At 44.8% G+C, this 18828-nt stretch overlaps 1 protein-coding gene across 1 annotated transcript in view; it reads right to left on the bottom strand.

The window, feature by feature from the left end:
- Window positions 1-2857: 2857 nt before the first annotated feature.
- The window catches only part of GRIK5 (glutamate ionotropic receptor kainate type subunit 5), a 137269-nt gene continuing 121298 nt past the window's right edge, over window positions 2858-18828 (bottom strand). The window contains exons 17-19 of the mRNA XM_069948870.1: window positions 13503-13631; window positions 4390-4511; window positions 2858-3995 (exon numbers count right to left, since the gene is read on the bottom strand). Coding sequence (XP_069804971.1) covers window positions 3540-3995; window positions 4390-4511; window positions 13503-13631 — 707 coding nt within the window. The 3' untranslated portion in view covers window positions 2858-3539. The remainder of the gene's footprint in view (window positions 3996-4389; window positions 4512-13502; window positions 13632-18828) is intronic.

Raw genomic sequence — 18828 nt, forward strand, 5'->3', positions numbered from 1 at the left:
ATATGCTGCGGTAAATGTTGACTTAAAGTCCTCATACACCTTCAATAACTGATGGCGGAATGATCATTCATGTTGGTTATCTGTCCCGCCCAGACCTCGTCCTCTCCATATGCAGAGATGTTCAGCACGGCTGAACGTTCCTGTGTTCCCTATGGGGAGGATTAAGTGGTTTGTCTCTCCCAGAACAAGGGGGTTAGGTAGTGATTTTCCATGATGCCCGACCCCTGTCTCTGCTGACATCATCTGTCGGAGGTGTATGGGGAGCTCTAGTGTCTGGCTGTGTAGGTCACAATCTTAGACAATATATAAATGTGAATCTATCATCTAGGCCTTAGCACCATAGCAGTAATAGCTTTGGAACATACTAAATGCTTTATATATTTGGGACTGGGCAGTCTATTTCAGGGGCTTGATCTGAGCATTAATACCCTCTATGTCCATTATATCCCCAAAACAGGTTAAAAATAATCTCATTTAGACCAGTCAATCAGATACCTATTTCTTAGGTGTTTGCCATCAAAAATTTTCTTATCCATGCCCACAGTTCTAGGGTATGTGCACACTATGGAATCCGGGCAGATGACCCGCCATAGATTCCGCTGCTCAATCCTGTTTTCACACATCTCCGTCCGTCCCATAGACTCCATTCTATGGTCAGGCAGATTCCGCTGTCCGCCCGAAGAATGAACAGGTTCACTCTTTGGGCAGACGGCGGAATCTGCTTTACTATAGAATGGAGTCTATGGGACAGATGGACAGTGAAGCGGGAGCAAGCAGGGACAAGTGGCGGAATGGAAGTTCTCTGTGTGATTTCCTTAGTGTGGACAAACCTGTACAGTCCTTACAATCTTTTTTCCTAAACTTTTGTTTGGTTTAAAGTGACTCGGTATCCATCCACCCACCAAACCACTAGTACCATCCGTTTGATGAGAGTACTTACCTGCTGTGTCTTTTAAAATATACTCTGTGCCTTGGTTAGAACAAAAATTGATCTGTTAAACTTGCAGCGCTGCGTTATACTGGCGTGGTCTATAGTGTCTGTGCCCCAGGTCTGTGATGCCTCTCCTTCCTTCTTTCCTACCCTCCTCTTTATTAGGAAATGCCCCCAGGCAGGATTTCTTTTTATCGCTTGTCTAAACTGCATGTGTGTTGCTACAGCCCAGGTACAGTTTAGACAAGTTGTGAATAGGTAAAATCCTGCCGCAACAGTATGACGCAGCGCTGCAGATTAAAAGATCATTTTTTGCTCTAACCAAGGCACCAGACACAACCAATAGGGATTTTCTCTTATCAAACGGATGGTACTAGCAGTTTTGTGGAATGGGTTGGTGGATACAGCGTCGCTGTAAGGCACGTGGGCCAAAAAAGTCCCCCTCTAGCTGGGCAGCCAAAATTTTGCCTTTGGCTGTCAAGAAATGATGGGAGTTGTGGTTTACCAACAGCTGGAGGGCAGTAGGGTTGACACACGGGATACTCGGGTCATCTAGTTTTGGCTGCATCTGTTACCTTACTGTACACAAATATGCAAAATAATAAAATAAAAGGTAAGCATGACGCCAGAAGGCATGAAGACGCCTGGTTAACTCCTGTATGTCGGGGCCCAACAGACTAGATCTAGGGCCATAAGGTTTTTTTTTTTTAATGTCAGTTCTTGGAAATTGTGTGCACCCTATCATATAAAAAGTGGAAGCCCAGCACTCCTTGTACCTATGCCTGGTCTTATCTTTAAGTTATGTATATACTTTACAACCTTCTATCTTTATTTCTCCAATGCATCTAAAAGAAAAAGAAAAACAAAGGGTCTGGGTAAAGGTCTGAATATGAAAGGTCAAAAATATGTAAGTTAAGGCCATATTCCACGGAATGATTGGAATAGAAGGCAACGATCAGCTGACATCAGTCATGTCGACTGATCGTTGCAGTCGTTTGTGTTTCAACCATGTTGAAAGACAAGCAACTGTGATAGCAGCGATCTGCTGCCGTCACTCCGTGGAATAGGAGCGGTGACAGCAGACTGCCACTATCCTCTATGGGCTGCCCGGATCACCCGGGCAGCCCCCCCCCCCCCCCCCCCCGCAGCTCCCCACGGCCCCTCCCGCACTCACCTGCTCGCTGTTGCCGCGTGTAATGGCGGTGGCAGCAAGCGGGAAACAAGGAGCAACAGGAGCTGACAGCACTCGTTTGCTCCTTATAGTCGGCCCGTGGAATAGGGCCTTAAGCCGAGTTCTAACCGAGTAACTACCAAATTGTTCAATGGCCTAATAATTTTCCTGGTGAAACTGCAGTAGTACCAGAAAAATTGTGCGGCCATCGGCAGCTGTACGTGTACACAATTTTATCAAGTGTTTGATTATGCAGTCATGTTTTTGGTCAGGTTCTCAGACTACAAACAGGGGTTGGTCCACTAACAACCACTAACATTTATCCATGAGCTAGGTAATAAATGTAGGATCTTTAGGGATCTGAACGTTCAGACGCCATTGATCAAGAGAATGAAGGTCCCCAATAGCTTTTTGTAAACGGAGCAGTAGTGCACCTGCATGACAACTCATCCATTTGATTTCCACAGGACTAACATCGATAGCCAAGACTCTCCACTGATGGTGTATGGAGTGGTGCACTTCCGCCCCCTGCCAAATAGAAGAGCTGTATACAAAATTGTGGGATTTTTTTTAGTTGCATTGGAGTCATGTTATGGTTGCAAAACAAAAAAAAAATTCTCTAGGCAGAATTAGAAAAAAAAACGTGTAGTCACATAAAATAAGGCCTTTTCCAGGTTTGTGGTGGATCTTACCACTGTAATCATTTTAGAGGGAGCGATATAATAAGACAGACGCCAATGTACTCTCCACTCAATTCATTTGTATCAAAGCTGTACGTTGTATCAATCAATTTCCCAAACACTTATAATATCCCATGTCCTCTCACAGATTTGTGCATATAAAAATGGATAGACAGCAATACCTATATATTGCTGACATGTATATCAACAAATAAACACAACGCCCAGGTTAAGTACCTAAACCAGGCTCTGCATTCTAGATATGAGATTTTTTTTTCTCTCTTTTTGATTAAGTCAGCAATCTTGATGGTGGTTTGCCCCATCTGGTGACATATCGCTCTCCTCACCATGGCGCAAGTTGTCAAGTTAATGCATGTGGTGAAAACTTAGACCCTGAGCTGGGACAGACTACTCCAGTTTATCCCATCTACACATTCTGATCAATGCCAGGTCACCTTGAGAGGACAGGGCAGTAACAAATGGTCTAGTCGAAAACAGCACGTGGAGTGTTGGGAGGGGACAGTTTATTTCGCACGCACAGCGTACATTGTAAAAGACTGAGGCATCGCAGTGTTTCTGATGAATACAGAGGAGGCTTCATAAAGACCCCCCCCCACCCCAAAACAGATGTTGGGAAGAACAGGGGAAAGGACAGATGTCCAGGGTCCCGATACCCCCAATGTTCTCTGTCTTTAACACCTCTTCCTCTCCTCCACACTAAAGGTCCATACAAGCAGTCTTTGTATTAACCCCAACATCACTCTGGGGCACTGGCATCTAGAGGGTCTGCCAGTCTCCGGTGATGTGAGAGGGGTGTGAGGTCCTCTGGAGCAGGAGGCGGTGGAGGTTTCGGAGACTGCGGTGGTCTAGGTAGTGGTGGTGGGCCTCGTAGAGTCTGTATCCGCCGACATTCCTGGCAGATTCTGAAATGGGCACACCCTCCACGACCAGAGGAAGATGGCGCTTCCTCATGGAGCCGCTGGGCACCTGGGGCAGGGGGAGGGTGAGGAGGAGCCGGAGGGTGCTGGTGGGTCTGGTAAAGGCGGCCATTGCAGAGTCGTGTCTCTCTGGTAGCTCGAGGCGGTCGACTGAGAGAAAGCAGAGTCCTCCCATGAAGGTGACGCGGTGGTCGACGACGGTGACGAGAACGAGAAGTCTTTTTACAGGACACAGCGCTGCGGAGCTCACTCAACATCTCTTGACATACTGAAATCTGCTGAGAAGAGATGAGACAAAGCAAAATGAAAAATGAACATAAAAAATAAAGTCTTGGAAAGCAGGACACGGAAGCATAAAGAGGGAAAGCAATAATAGTTGTGTGGGATGAGGAGAGAGCAGAACAGCAGAACAAACAAGAGCAGCAGGGGAGAGGAGAGTGGGCGAAAAACTGTGCACCAACCCCTGGGGGACAACAAAGAAATGTAATGCAAAACTAGGGCAAAAACAGAAGAGGGGTGTCAAATAATAACGGACCCCTTAGGTGGGCAGCCGGCAGGGAGGAGGAGAAGGAAACATTTCATTTTATGTGGTAGAAGAACTACAAAGACTACAATAAAATACAGTAGTGCTTTTTAGCGATCAGACATTGTGCATGCAGCTTTCCTCACCTCCTCATTGTCCACTGAACGTCTCGTAGACCAGACGAACTCCATGATGGCCACAAACACTGCAATTATTAAGCCGCAGATGAGAACGACAAAGATACCGCCAATGTTCTCCATGCCCAGTCCTGTAAGTACATAGAAAGTTAAGGAAAGGTCATGAATAGTGTTGAGAGAACTTGCCAAACTGTTTGGGTTCGGCAACGTTTTTCGAACCCAAACATTGGCCTTTCATTCCTCGCTGCTAGAGAAGTTGGGTGCTGTCCTAGGGCTGCCTATGGCTGCATGTTTTCCAGGACTCCTTAGGGTGGCATCCAACTTCTCCAGCCGCGGGGAGTCAAATGCCAAGCATTCGGATTCAGAGAACGTTGCCGGACCTGAAAAGTTTGGCAGGTTTGCTCAACACTAGTCATGAAGGTCATTACAAAGTCATAGCTAGTTCGGCTACGACATGCCTTGTGTGGGGTAGGCATGCCAAATACACCATATTATACACTTAACAATTATTTCTAAACATTAGAAGCCACAAGTGGGGTCCTTTAACGTGTTTAGGTCAACCTGTCCCATTGGGCACTAGGCCTAATTACAAAACTACAAGTAGTATGTTTTGTTGTAGGGTGCAACGCAAAGTAGGTTCCAGTTCTGCTTTGTGTTCCTTACCTGAAGGGATAGCAGTAAAATTAAGGGGCATATTCCATGGAGCGATAATAATCGCTCCGTGGAATAGAGTCAACGATAAGCCGATGATCATGTCATCGTTTGATCGTTTATTTAGGTCCAAACCTAAAGTCATCGGGCACCCACCGCGGCCAGTGATTGGCTAAGTGGTCTGTCAGCTCAGACAGGCTGTTCCGAAGCTGCTTCTGCACGCGGGACCCGGGGAGAAGGAGCGCAGGAGAAGCCCTGCAGCATGGTTAGGTAAAGTATGCTGCTTAAACAAGGGCTGCAAGGACATCAGTAACGATGTCCCTGCAGCCCTCGCTAAACAATTATTGGGCCGTGGAATAGGCCCAGTAAACAAGCGCTGATCTAGCAAATCGGTGCTTGTTTACATTATCGATCGGGCCCCCATCGGCCCGTGGAATAGGACCCTAAGGAAATGAAAGGCCTCTGCTCATTCTGGGTCATACCTCATACCATTTGAAGGTAGAGAGGGCAGGTAGCATGGTATTAACACACTTCACTGCTACCCGAGCACCCACAGACCAATTTCTGCTCTATCATGTTATACTGGGTCCATGAAAAATAGGGATGATCTTCTGTCTGCGAGGGCCCAGGGTGTGTCCGTATGGCTAAATACTGTATGATTCTTCAGAAGCAACAAGTAATACTGAGTGGGTCCACTATTTCTCCTTTATTATTGGGAAAAAAAATGAAAAACTATATGTAATCTAAATCACAGTGTCTGTACTAGGTGAACCAATGGAAACCACACGTCATCCTGCAAAAAACAAACCCTCCCACTGCTCTATCGATGGAATTATAAATAATAAAAATGTTAATGGTTCGAAACAAAACTCAGCAGGTCATGGTGGATTAGATGTTGTTTTCCACCCCCTTAAATAAGAGTTAATAATTACATTATGTGTCCATAACTGATCCCGCAAAAAACAAGTCCCATACAGTTCATGTGAATGGAAGAATTAAAATTTGACAATGCAGAGATAAAAAACAAAAAAACAAAACACTGCTTCGAGCACAAAACTAAGCAGTATCTTTAAGGGGTTAAGCGCTTACCCGCAGCTCCGCTTGTAGTGATATAATTGCGGGTTGCTTGTGTTGGTGTAATTGCTGCCTGCTTTTGTGAGAGCACAATGTTAAGAAAATAGCGCCTGCAGATTTCACTATATTACAGCTCTGCCGCTTGCTGCTATGTGCGGGGATTAGGGGAGCATTGCTGAAAGTGTCAGCTCGCTGCAACCTTACCACATCAATGCACCTGCTCCAGCACTTATCTCCTCGCAACGCCCAACGAGCTGTCAGTATACAGGGGGAGAGACAAGCAGCCATGCAAAACCGCATTGTAATCTAGGGAGATGATTCCCATATATATATAGGCATATTAGTCTGTCCTGGGAATGTATATAATAACATAGCAGAGGTATAAACCCCCACTTACTCCATTTACAGCTATTCCTAAATACAGGGTTTACAGGGAAGTCATATAGAATATCCCATCTCATCTGTGGGTTGACTCCTGCTTGCATATGGATTTTGCGCTATGGTGCATTGGATGAATTCAATATAATTATAGACACTGTAAAAGCCCAGATTGGGAAATTAAAAGGGTTGTGGCGCTAAGCAAACTGGGTCTAAACTGATAAGTAAACAAATTTCCAAAGTACAAGTATTTCTGAAAATACTCTTTGAGAGATTCAGACTTACTAATCCCCCATGTGTCTGCATTGTTTTAATAACCTGCTGCCTTTGTTTCCAAGTTTGCAATCTCCAGAAGTACTGGCAGTTAGTCTCCACTGAGCCTGAGCAAGGAGGATTATGGGAAAGTGTTTGTACTGTTGCATGGCAACAGCAAGGTCACAGTTCACAGAGAAAACCAGGAAGTGATTAGACCCATGAGGGAGAAAAACAGTATATAAGTTATTGTATTGACTAGATTTTTTTACTAATTTTTTTTAATGTTTTCATTTTCTAGTTGAATTTTTTTTAATTTCACGTTTAATACAAGATTATGGAGACAGCCATCTTAAGCTGATGTAGAAGTATGTGTGGAGGACTCATCTATTTAAAGCAAGGGGGTGGGGGCACAGACCCAAAGGAGGGGGTCAGCTTTTCCTCAGGAAGGGGGGTCTTAAAATGTGAAACTATGTAAATTGGACTTGGCCTCCATGAATGGGTCTGTAATTCCATAGAAAACACACGTTAGGGTTTCAAGATTTTTTTGCCGCATGATGAGCCCAGCTATACATAAGGATTTGCATATTTGCTATAATGATGTGATATTCACTGTAGGACCTGTTTCTGGGAATCATTAGAACTCACAGGTTGATGAGGAAAGCCATTTGTGTGTCCAGCCATGTATATATAATATGTGCTTGGACCATCTGCAGTTGACGTCACTGAGCAATCACAGAACATAAAGCGAAATACATGAAACCCTATCAAGGACTAGACATCCTGCCTCTATATTTCTGCCTTTCTTTCATCACGGAAGCTTTCAACCAGACACACCACCTGGTTCCATCTGTACTACTCTATCAGAGTGCTGTATATAGCGCACAACTGCCGGTCGTATCATGAAACAGACAAGTACAGGCCGACCTCAGCCAAGGCTGCACAATCTGTAGCTGCATGTACCAAGCGTTTAGTCACTTTTATAATATCTCTATGCAGGCACATGTAGCAGAGCTGAGGTTGGAACAATTCATCGTAATGTGTTTTGTGTGATTTTATATAGGATGGTGGGTAAACTGCAGGGTTACTCAAGCCCCGGGCTCATCACTGGTATATGTGCATGCAGCACTAGTAATACTGATCCTCCCCCAATGTCTATTGTAATGCATTTAGGGAAGCTGTGTGTGTCAGTAATGTACAGTAACATATCTATCAGAAGTACTGTATGGCTCAGGAGATGACTTCTACTTTTGACGGAAGACTCAAATGACTTTTGAACAAAGCCTAAGGCTATGTTCCCATCACAACTGTGATGTCTGCTTATCGTGCCAAGTGTGTCCACAGGGTTTCACCCTGATATATGTTAGAATGCTACAAAAAATAAAGTAATGGAATAGCACAGTGTTTTACTCTGATCCATACAATAGCATCCAGTGGATGAGATATACCGGTGAAGCAGGCCAAATTACCCCCCACCCAGATTATACCCGGTATAGTTTGGCCTAGGCTAGAGTATACCCCGATGTGTAAAATAGCCGAGGCCAAATTATACCCCGGTGTGTAATATAGCCGAGGCCAAACTATTCCCATCCAGGCCAGAATATAGCCATCTAATATCAAATCTGGGTATAGTCTGGCCCAGACCATACTATACCTTGGGGGATAAATCTATACTTGGTGGTATAAAACTGCCTAGGCCAGACTATATCCCTCCGAGAGATATTTTTATCACTTCACTGGTTTTCTCACCTCTGGCCCAGGATACAGTATACCCCAGGGGATATATTTTCATACCCAGGGGTGTAGAATAGCGTAGGCCACAAAGTCATAAAGTTATCACTTCACTGGCTTTCTCACACTGTCTGCTCTGTCTCCTTTCTCTGCTCGGTTTATGACACATCATGTGCTGATCGGTGTATGACACGTCATGTGCCGGTTGGTGTAGGACACATCATGTACCGGTCGGTGTAGGACACATCATGTGCCGGTCGGTGTAGGATACATCATGTGCCGGTCGGTGTAGGACACGTCATGTGCCGGTCGGTGTAGGACACATCATGTGCTGATCGGTGTAGGACACGTCATGTGCCTGTCGGTATAGGACACGTCATGTGCCTGTCGGTGTAGGATACGTCATGTGCTGATCGGTGTAGGACACGTCATGTGCTGGTCGGTGTAGGACACATCATGTGCTGATCGGTGTAGGACACGTCATGTGCCGGTCGGTGTAGGACACATCATGTGCTGATCAGTGTAGGACACATCATGTGCCTGTCGGTGTAGGACACGTCATGTGCCTGTCGGTGTAGGACACGTCATGTGCTGATCGGTGTAGGACACGTCATGGGCCAGTCGGGGTAGGACACATCATGTGCCAGTCGGTGTAGGACACGTCATGTGCCAGTCGGTGTAGGACATATCATGTGCCGGTCGGTGTAGGACACGTCATGTTCCAGTCGGTGTAGGACACGTCATGTGCCAGTCGGTGTAGGACACGTCATGTGCTTGTTGGTGTAGGACACGTCATGTGCCTGTCGGTGTAGGACACGTCATGTGCTGATCGGTGTAGGACACGTCATGTGCCAGTCGGGGTAGGACACATCATGTGCCAGTCGGTGTAGGACACGTCATGTGCCAGTCGGTGTAGGACACATCATGTGCCGGTCGGTGTAGGACACGTCATGTTCCAGACGGTATAGGACACATCATGTGCCAGTCGGTGTAGGACACGTCATGTGCTTGTCGGTGTAGGACACGTCATGTGCTGATCGGTGTAGGACACGTCATGTGCTGATCGGTGAAGGACACGTCATGTGCTGATCGGTGTAGGACACATCATGTGCTCATCAGGTTTGCACATGACTTATTTGCAGCCCCTTTGGCAGTGATCACAGCCTCCAGTCATCTCAGGTATGATGCCACAAGGTTTATACACCTGGATTTGGGTTTCTGTCATTCTTCTCTTCAGATCCTCTCAAGCTCTGTCAGATTGGATGGAGACTATTGGTGGGGCCATTGTCAGGTTCAGAGATGTTGCATTAGATTCAGGTCAGGGCTCTAGTTGGGCCACTTAAGGTCATTCACAGGGTTGTGCCTAAACTGCTCTTGTGTTGTCTTGGCTGTGAACTTAGTGTTATTGTCATGTTGAAAGGTGAAGCTTCTGCTTGGTCTGAGGTCCCGAGCACTCTGGATCAGGTTTTCATTAAGAATATCTCTGCTTTGCTCCATGAAGGAAAGCCCCTGTAAAACATCCCTACAGAAAGATGCTAACACCACCAGCAGTGGATTATAATAGGTCCACTTTGGGCGGAAGCCTGGGGCCATGAGCTTCTGGGGGGCCCATGGCCTCCCAAACAGACTAATACTTTCAGTGGTGTATTTTCTCCTGACTAAAGTTCTGCCATGATTGGCAAAAACATCTATTCCGTATCTATGAGCACCATGCTAAAGGGCCTATTACACGGGTCGTGAGAGGAGCAGACGAGCGCGAATACGGACGATAATCGTTCCGTGGAATAGGGCCTTAATGCTGCCATAGTTACAGTTGGGGGCGCCCTGGCTTGGTGAACAGCCTAGGGCCTGTGGTAAAGTTAATCCACCCCTAACCACCACTATTCTTCACTGTAGGAATGGTATTAGGAAGGTAATGAGCAGGGCCTTGTTTCCTCCAGATATCACATTTAGAATTGAAGCCAAAGGGGGACATTTAGTAAGATTCACCCCTGGCGTACGCCACGGAAAATAAGCAGATGCGCCCCTTCTCCCTGGCGTACACCAGCTGTAACCCCCACTTGCCTGATGGGTGGGCAGGGGGAGCCCGGAAAGGCTGGGAGGAAGTGTGGCCTCTTCCCGCACCTCAATTATCTACCCCTGCTGAAAGATTTATTGCGCAAAGTCTGTGCCATGTGCAGGGCCGTCCAGCTTTGCTAAGAGGTGTATGCCTCTTATAAAATCTGGCCAGGAAACAGGGGCATGGCTTTATAAATGCCCCCCAAAAAGTTCAGTCTTGGTTTCTTACAGACTCATTAAGAAGCTTTTTGCCAAATTCCAGGCAGCTTTTGTGTGTATTTTACAGAGGAGAGGCTTCTTTCAGGTCTCTCTAAAGTAAAGCCTAGATTGGTGGGGGCTGCAGTGATGGTTGAACTTCTGGAAGTTTCTCCCACTTGCATACAGTATCTTTGGGGCTCAGCCAGAGTTCTTGGACACTTCTCACAAAGCTTGTTCCAAACTTTTTCCATTTAAGAATTATTTCAGTTCATCAGGTTTCTTGTCTTCTCCAGATCTGTTCCTCCACACAATCCCGTCTCTAAACTCTACAGGCAGTTCTTTCCTCCTCATGGCTTGCAAAACACAACAATCACTGAGCTCAAGGAAATAAGCAAAATGATCCAATGGGGTTCTCAATCAAGAGTCTCCATTGATAAATTTCCCCCTAAAAAATTAAATAAGCAAAAACAGGGTCCATGGAGCCTCATGGCTTGGTGTTTGCCTTGATACAAATTGTCAGCCATGACACCTTATATCCATAGGGGCGTGTCTTACAAAATTCTGTCCAATCAGCTGAATTTACTACAGGTGACTCCAATAAAGATGCAGAAACATCTCAGAGATGATCAAGAGAAATGGGAGGAGCCAGAGCTTTCATGTGTCATAGCAAGGGATGGGATGTGAATACTATCCATGTGAAATTTCAGTTTTTCTTGTTTAAAGGTTTTCTAAATAAAAAAAGAATATTCTGTACTCACTTTATAATTAAGCGTATAATGACAGGGGGTGGAGGGGATTTTTTTTATTTAACAAAATGTTAAAAATATGAAAGGGTGTTAAGACTTTTTGAACGCACTGTATACACTGTAAGCTTTTCCTGATAGATATATATATAGATATATATATATATATATATATATATATATATATATGGCTAAGAATTAGGTGAAGACAGCCTTACTTGTACTGACATATTCTATCAGGACAGAGAAGGGAGATGTGCTGCTAGGATTGCCCAGACTGGATGGGACTGTAATAAACCCTGCTGTGAGACGTATTAAGCCTGTACTGGGTTTTAGCATCTGGATATAAACAACAATGTTCCCATGCTCTGACAGTATACAGAAAGCGTGAAAATGGTGAGGAACACAAAGCATGTTAAAACGATGCAGCATGGCTCCGCTGCTCTGCTAAGCCCTAAAACATATCTGGAGTATTTCACAAAAGGTTTATAGAGGGAAATACCATTATTTGTTAGATTAGTTAGGCACAGGAGACAATTTGGCCAGAAAAGCATCGTTCTGCATGTTTTACAGGCCCAGGCAGATGCCAGGACCCAATAGACTTGGGGGTGCCCATGGAGATCTGCACTGATATACTGTATTATTGGGAAGCTGAGATTAGGGTGGACAAGGGGTTAAGTTCCCAATGGTCTATATATGCCTGGAACGGATCCTGAATAGCAAGTAGAATTCATCTGTACTTTCATGTGAAATATTTTGCTATCTTAAGTAGCGTTGAGCAGAGAGGCCAAATTGTTCAGGTTTTAAAACATTCTCAGAATATTATCCAGCATTTGGCTCCCCGCAGCTGGAGAACACAAGAAAGATGCAGCCCAAGGGAGTCCTGGAAAACATAGGTGCAGCCATAGGGGAGTCAAATGCTCCAAGCTCGGGTTTGGAGAACATTGCCAAGCCCAAACTGTTCAGCCTCTCCACTCAACACTTATCTCAAGGCATACATACCACATTGACAGCCCTTGCAGCTGCTATGGGTTCCTTGGAGAAAAGGGATCCAGCTCCGGTTGGCTCTATTCTAAAGACCCTATTACACAAAGTGATTACCTGTCGCACTTATTTGCTATTACCGACGATAAGCGCTTTGTGTAAATGAAAGGCAACGATCAGCCAACATGCGCAATGTCAGCTAATCGTTGTCTTTCAGTGTTTTCAAAATGTTAAAAGACCAACGATCCAAATAGCAATGATCTGCTGCCGACACTCCGTGTAATAGGAGCGGTGTCAGCAGGACTGCCGCTATCTTCTATGGGCTGCCCGAAAGACGTGTCGGCGTGTGTTATAGCACCAGCAGCGAGCGGGAAACGAGGAGCAAGTGAGCGCTGACCTAACAGGTCACCGCTGGCTTGCTCCTGCTGATCGCCACATGTAATAGGGGGCTTTTGAAACTACCCTCCGGAGGTACAATTACATTGCTTACAAACAAAAAGTTGGAGAAGGGCCAAAAAAATGGCATGGAGGTGAAGCAAAGACCTGGTCCCTCTGTTTTGGGTGATAAAATTCAGCATTGCAAGCAAGAGGACATTATGGAGACTCTTCTCAGCTACTTTTGAATATTTTTTCCACCTTCAAATCATAACCAAGCCATAAAAATGTACAAACATGACCCCCAATATCTCTATTGTGTCTCGTAACAATAGTAGTGATCAATTGCCTATTAAATGAGATGTAAGACATAGCAGAAAACATGAAGAATGTAGGTGGGAGATGTAACCCTCTAGATGGAGACATGGCAGATATATCAATGGAGATCATGGAAGGCACAATAAAAAGGAACAGTAAAGTACCAGACAATGGAAGGTGAGTTACCAGAATGAGACCGGATGAGATTGACAGATGTTCCCGATGTCTGCCTAGTCCACTCTTAGACAATGATATGAGAATGGAACCCAAGAGGATGTAAAGAGAGAACAGAAGATCACAAGGTGAGAAATCCATGGGTCATTGTGCAACGTGTTTTGATACGACCAAAGTAAAACTGACCTTTTGCACGGTGGTCTTCCTCCTTGGGACATTTTCCACCTTCCCACCATTTTCGTTTCAGAATTTCCAAGCGATTATTTTCTTGAAGTTGGAGAATGGCAAGAGTGATCTCATCTCTGTATGGAGATTCTAGGGAGAATAATGGTGAGATCAAATACAGGTATGATATTCTTTCTATTTCTTACAAGACTTATTGGATTTCGTAAAAAAAAAATGGGGTCATGAGGAGGCTGTTTAGAAAAAGACTCGCATGCGTTCTTCCAAAAGTGGATTTGTATAAATTGCAATATAAATGGACCTAAGCGACACTAGACGTGTGTCTCTTGGTGAGTGCCAAAACCCAACCGATCTCGCGCCCACCTCATTACACTGGGATTAAACCATTATTCCTATGTGAACATTTTCTCAACTGTGCCATGTGATGGCTCATAAAGAACCCAACAAGGTTGGAGGTCAGCAGCATGATCTTGACAGGTCAAATACCACAAGTGCAAATTTAGAACCTCCCAACATGAACAGGAGAACCCACAATGGGACAAAGAACGGCTGCATCTAGATCATTGTCATTAGGAAGGGGCTCAAAGCAATAAAGAACTCCATGGACATGGTGAGGAAAGGAGGCTCGGATGTATTTGGGGGTCTGTGAAGATGAGGGTGGGTGATTTTTCCTCGATTAACGACAAACAATCTCAAACGACCGCTATGACAAACAATCTTAAATTGTTCACCCTATTACACAGGCCGATGATCGTTACTTTCAGTGGTTCTTGCGCTCGTCCTTTCCTGGCTGATAGACCAGGAAATAACCAAACGATGTGTTATTACACCGAATGATGTGTTATTACACCAAACGATGTTTGAACAATTTGTGAACGATTATCGATGAGAATAGGTCCAGATTCTATCAAAAGATCAACGATTTTTTGTTGTTTAATTGTTGCCTGCTATTACATAACATGATTATAAAAATGATTATCATTTAAATCCGAACAATCTACCATTTTTTCGAACGATAATCATTCCTTGTAATATGGCCCTAAGTGTCTAAACTGACTTTTGTACAGTGTGAGGAGTTTTGGTAAATTCTTGAGGGAGAAGACCACTCAGACTGGTCTTTAGGATCTCCCTTTAGGGTCACTCACAGCAAAAATTTTGCATTGAAGGGATTGTCTGGTAGATGTAGGGTTTCAACTAGATCATGCATCATCAAGAAACTGAAAAGAGAACCAATACTACCCTATAAACACTTTTGTACCCCTTGCCTCGCCATGATCTTTAACATCTACTAAGGCAAAAATGATAAAAATGGCCTAGTCATTGGCCAATAAATGGCCGATGGAATACACTGGGCAAGTAGGTCTGCTGTGTTGTCCTTCTGATGTGTCTTTGTTTTTAATTTACTCATCTCTAGTCATCTCTACCCCACCAGAGTACTAAGGGATCTTCCAATGGGCCGAGCATCCCACACCATTTTGGCCCTCAAAGACTAGAGATGATCGAACATTGGGAAATCAAACTCGAACATTTTCAAACGTGCAACATTTGATTCCCAATGCCTTTCCGATCCGTGAGGAAGGAGGAGACAGCCAAAGTACCGCCTGAAATTCCGGGATATAGCCTAGGTAATAGGCTGTATCCCGGAATTCAAGGTGGTACTCGGGCTGTCTCCTCCTTCCCCACGGACCAGGAAGGCATCGGGAATCAAATGCTGCACGTTCGAAAATGTTCGAGTTCGATCGAACCTGAGATATCCCGATGTTCCATCATCTCTATTAAAGACGACAACCCCATTTGGAGGTGACTTTGTAGCCAATTGCTTATATGGGTCTATTTTGTTTTTCAAAAATAACGTATCAGATTTTAGTTATTATGTGTCCAGTGTGTATGATGGAAACAACACATGAGATGTAATGTGGATCCTGGAATTATCTCCTCTGGTTGTTCATGAAACCCGAGTCCAACACTCCAAAACAGTACATTCCTATGGTACAAGTCATCACGCGGCACCTCCTATAACTCTGCACAATTTTCTGTAATCTTACTGTTTTCTCAAGTTCTATGAAGTATATCTCAATTTATCAAATGACACAATGTGCCCTTCCTGTTTTTGAAGCCTTTAATGCAATAATGACATTAACCAGTTTCACAACAAGTCCTTCTATTAAGGATTGAAGTCTTCTTTCCACAAAGTAACTTCCAGGCTATTGGCATTCAACGCAATGTACTACCACCGGCTACTATTATACTTCTGTGCCGTGGACTTGGTCTACTCTCCATAGCGTCCCTGCTTGTGCTATTAATTACTGTATTTGATGGGGACATTGATGCGATATCAACCCAGATGGTCGAAAAAAGTTCCCAGTGAGGGTGGCCATCTGCCAGAAAGCAATTAAATCAAACAGTTTGGAAAGAACAGAGAAAAGAATTAATAAGCATCGGTAATAGACAATAACAAAGTACCCCTTACATTCCCCAAGTGGAAGAAAAAACAAAAACAACTTAAGCCTGCAAAAAGTTTCTAATCTTCAGTTTCTTCATCTACTTTAGAAGTCAACAGAGCTGATGTACTAGCGAAAAAGATCTTGAGATGCAATAAAGATCTTGAGAGGTCACCGAAACTCTTGAAGGGACATGGAGCCTCTTGAGGGGTCGTCTTCCATCAAGCTGTTAGAAAGTTGTTGTTTTTTTTTAAGTCAATTAGGTCTAGGTTATCTCAGGGTGACAACCAAATACTGTAGTTGTCCGTGCTTGGAACGTAGTTGGAATGACCATCAGTATAGCATGTGTAGGGCTCTCACAACTGTCCACTGACAGATTACGTAGAAGTAGTGCATGATGGAAAATCACCCTCCAACCCCTTTGTTCTGGGAGAGATAAGCTGCAGCCAGAAAAGTCTCAACCCTCCCCTAGGAGGAACAGGGGCAGGAAAGGAGAGATGACTGAATTATTATTTGGCCGTCAGTTATTGAAAGTGCATGGGCATCAGATTACTTCAGATGGCCATCAGATTACTGGGACCAAAGGGGTTATTATTCTCCTTGAGGAGGGGGGGGGGTCATAAAGACATACTGTATAGAGACTTACAGGCCATACATACTTCATTGGGAATCCTGAGATGGTAAGCTTCAGAACAAGACTGGGGACATATCCCAAGCCAGAGATCTCTTCCGAAGGAAAGAATACTAGACATGAGCAAACCTAAGAAAGGTTTGGGTTCGCACGAACCTGAACAAGTGCCATTTGAATCCTGATGCCTAAAGAAGGTCGATGCAGTCCGAGGACTTTGCCTTTGGCCTATTGCTATATCCATGTTTTCCAGGCGGTCCTTGGGCTGCATCCACCTTCTGGGATTCTAATGCGGATCGTTCAAGTTCATGCAACTTTCGGCAAGTTTGCTCGTCTCTAAAGAATACCCATCTGTAGACAGTTGTTTTCCGCCTCATTAGTACAGAGCAGGGTGCTGGAGGACTACGAGAGGCCTATCACTGTGGGACCAACGTGATAATAATTCTCCTTAAGCAGTTTAGCATCTCCATATGGCTTAGTGTCGCTCCCCTCAACAACAACAAAAAAATGATTCCCCCTTTGGTCCCATGACGATAGGCCTCTCGACAGCCGACACACAGCTCTGTACTGGCAAGAGGTAATAGTTCTGAAACAGCTGTCTGCAGATGGGTATTCTTCTCTTTTGAAGAGGCTTCTGACTTGCTATATATCCCCAGTCTTGTAGTTGGCATGTAACAGTAACTTGAAGGGAAAGCTATCTTGAGAAGGCGGTGTGAGAGCTGCTTTGCATATCCTTTCTATTGGAGCCGAGCTGAACTCCCGCCATCTGTTCCACCAGAGGGAGCTCGAGCTCTGCACACAAAAGCTGGCCGTACATTGCAGCAACTCCAATATTGTTTGTCGCCTCTCCTCTTGGCAGCCAGCTTTCCTATCACAAGGGTGGTAGGGTGGTGATTTGATTGAAAAGCCTGCCAAGCTCCGAAGAATAGCACTAGACAAAACGCATGGGTCATTTATCACCACCAAACTTGGGAAAATTTAATGCACAGGCCCAGAGTAAAGAAAGCAGCAAAGCATAGAGCAGGGGCTGAAGGGAAGCGTATTTCTGCACAGTGTGAGTCCAGGTGCATGGTGGTTATGCAGTGTCACAGTGCATTATGGGAGTGCAGCATTTCTGCAAAGGGATACCGATGACTGGTTCAGATCTATCACTATAGACTCTCCCATTAGACACAATGGTGTCTGAGCACGGCAGGCGACCCTGGTCAGATCTGCTTTTTGGAACTTTTTGTGCCCATGGCAGATGAGGAAGAATCCCGACCCCCTCCCTTCACTTAATGCAGCAGTCGGCTCCCGCGGGTTAATGCAAATTGTGACTCGATCAGACAGATGTACATCAAAATTAGAGAGAATGTCTCAGGAATAATTTAGACATTAACCCTGAGGAATTGCTTGATTTAAGCTATTGACAACGCAGATGTAGTCAATGCTTGAAATGGGTATACGGCTTAACCCCCAGCATGCCACAGCATGAGCTCTACTGCTCCGAGTACATGCAATGCAGTCACAAGCCAACCATTTGTGTAGAGCAGTAAAGCTGCAAGAAGGGAATATTTATTGATACACACATACGGTCTCGTGGGTTTAGGTGCAATGGCAGGGTAGGTTAGATATATAGAGAGTGTCTATTGAGAACTTCCTATGTTGTACAGTATAATGCTTTATACAAGGTACAATAACCATTCAGTGCCCAAATGACACTGCCAGAAACTAAAAAGTTACCCAATAAACTGTATCACAGGGTTCAAACTCTGGTTCGCGGACCTTCAGACCCAGTGGTGCTCTTAGGCCAACCCTAAGTATGATTGAAATTAAACAACCTTTATGGCAACTAGCCATATGGCTGATTTGGTTTAGATCTCTCTCTCCCAATCCCCATATTCACATGCACATGTGCCATGTGTTATTAGGGGAGAGGGGAGAATGCTGCTGCCAGAAACCTATGCTCCCAAGAACAAAAAGATCGGGCATGCTGGGCAAGATTGACCCTTTTACTTTCAAAAATCTAAGATCGAGGGCGAACAGGCCAGGTTGGTAGATCTGACAATATCATTTGGTTTTCTCAGGCTTTTACATTGATGACTTTTCCCCAGGATCCTCCATATACACAATGAACAATGCCAGAAGCAATCAGCCCCATTCATTGTGTATTGGTGGTGCTGGGTTAATGCAGCTCAGCTCCCGTTAACTTCAACAGGAGCTAGGCTGCAACATCCCGGAACAACCGCTCCACAATGGATTGAGCTGCTGTATTTTCTTC

This window comes from Dendropsophus ebraccatus, chromosome 12 (assembly GCF_027789765.1).
Source record: "Dendropsophus ebraccatus isolate aDenEbr1 chromosome 12, aDenEbr1.pat, whole genome shotgun sequence".
Lineage (NCBI taxonomy): Eukaryota > Metazoa > Chordata > Amphibia > Anura > Hylidae > Dendropsophus > Dendropsophus ebraccatus.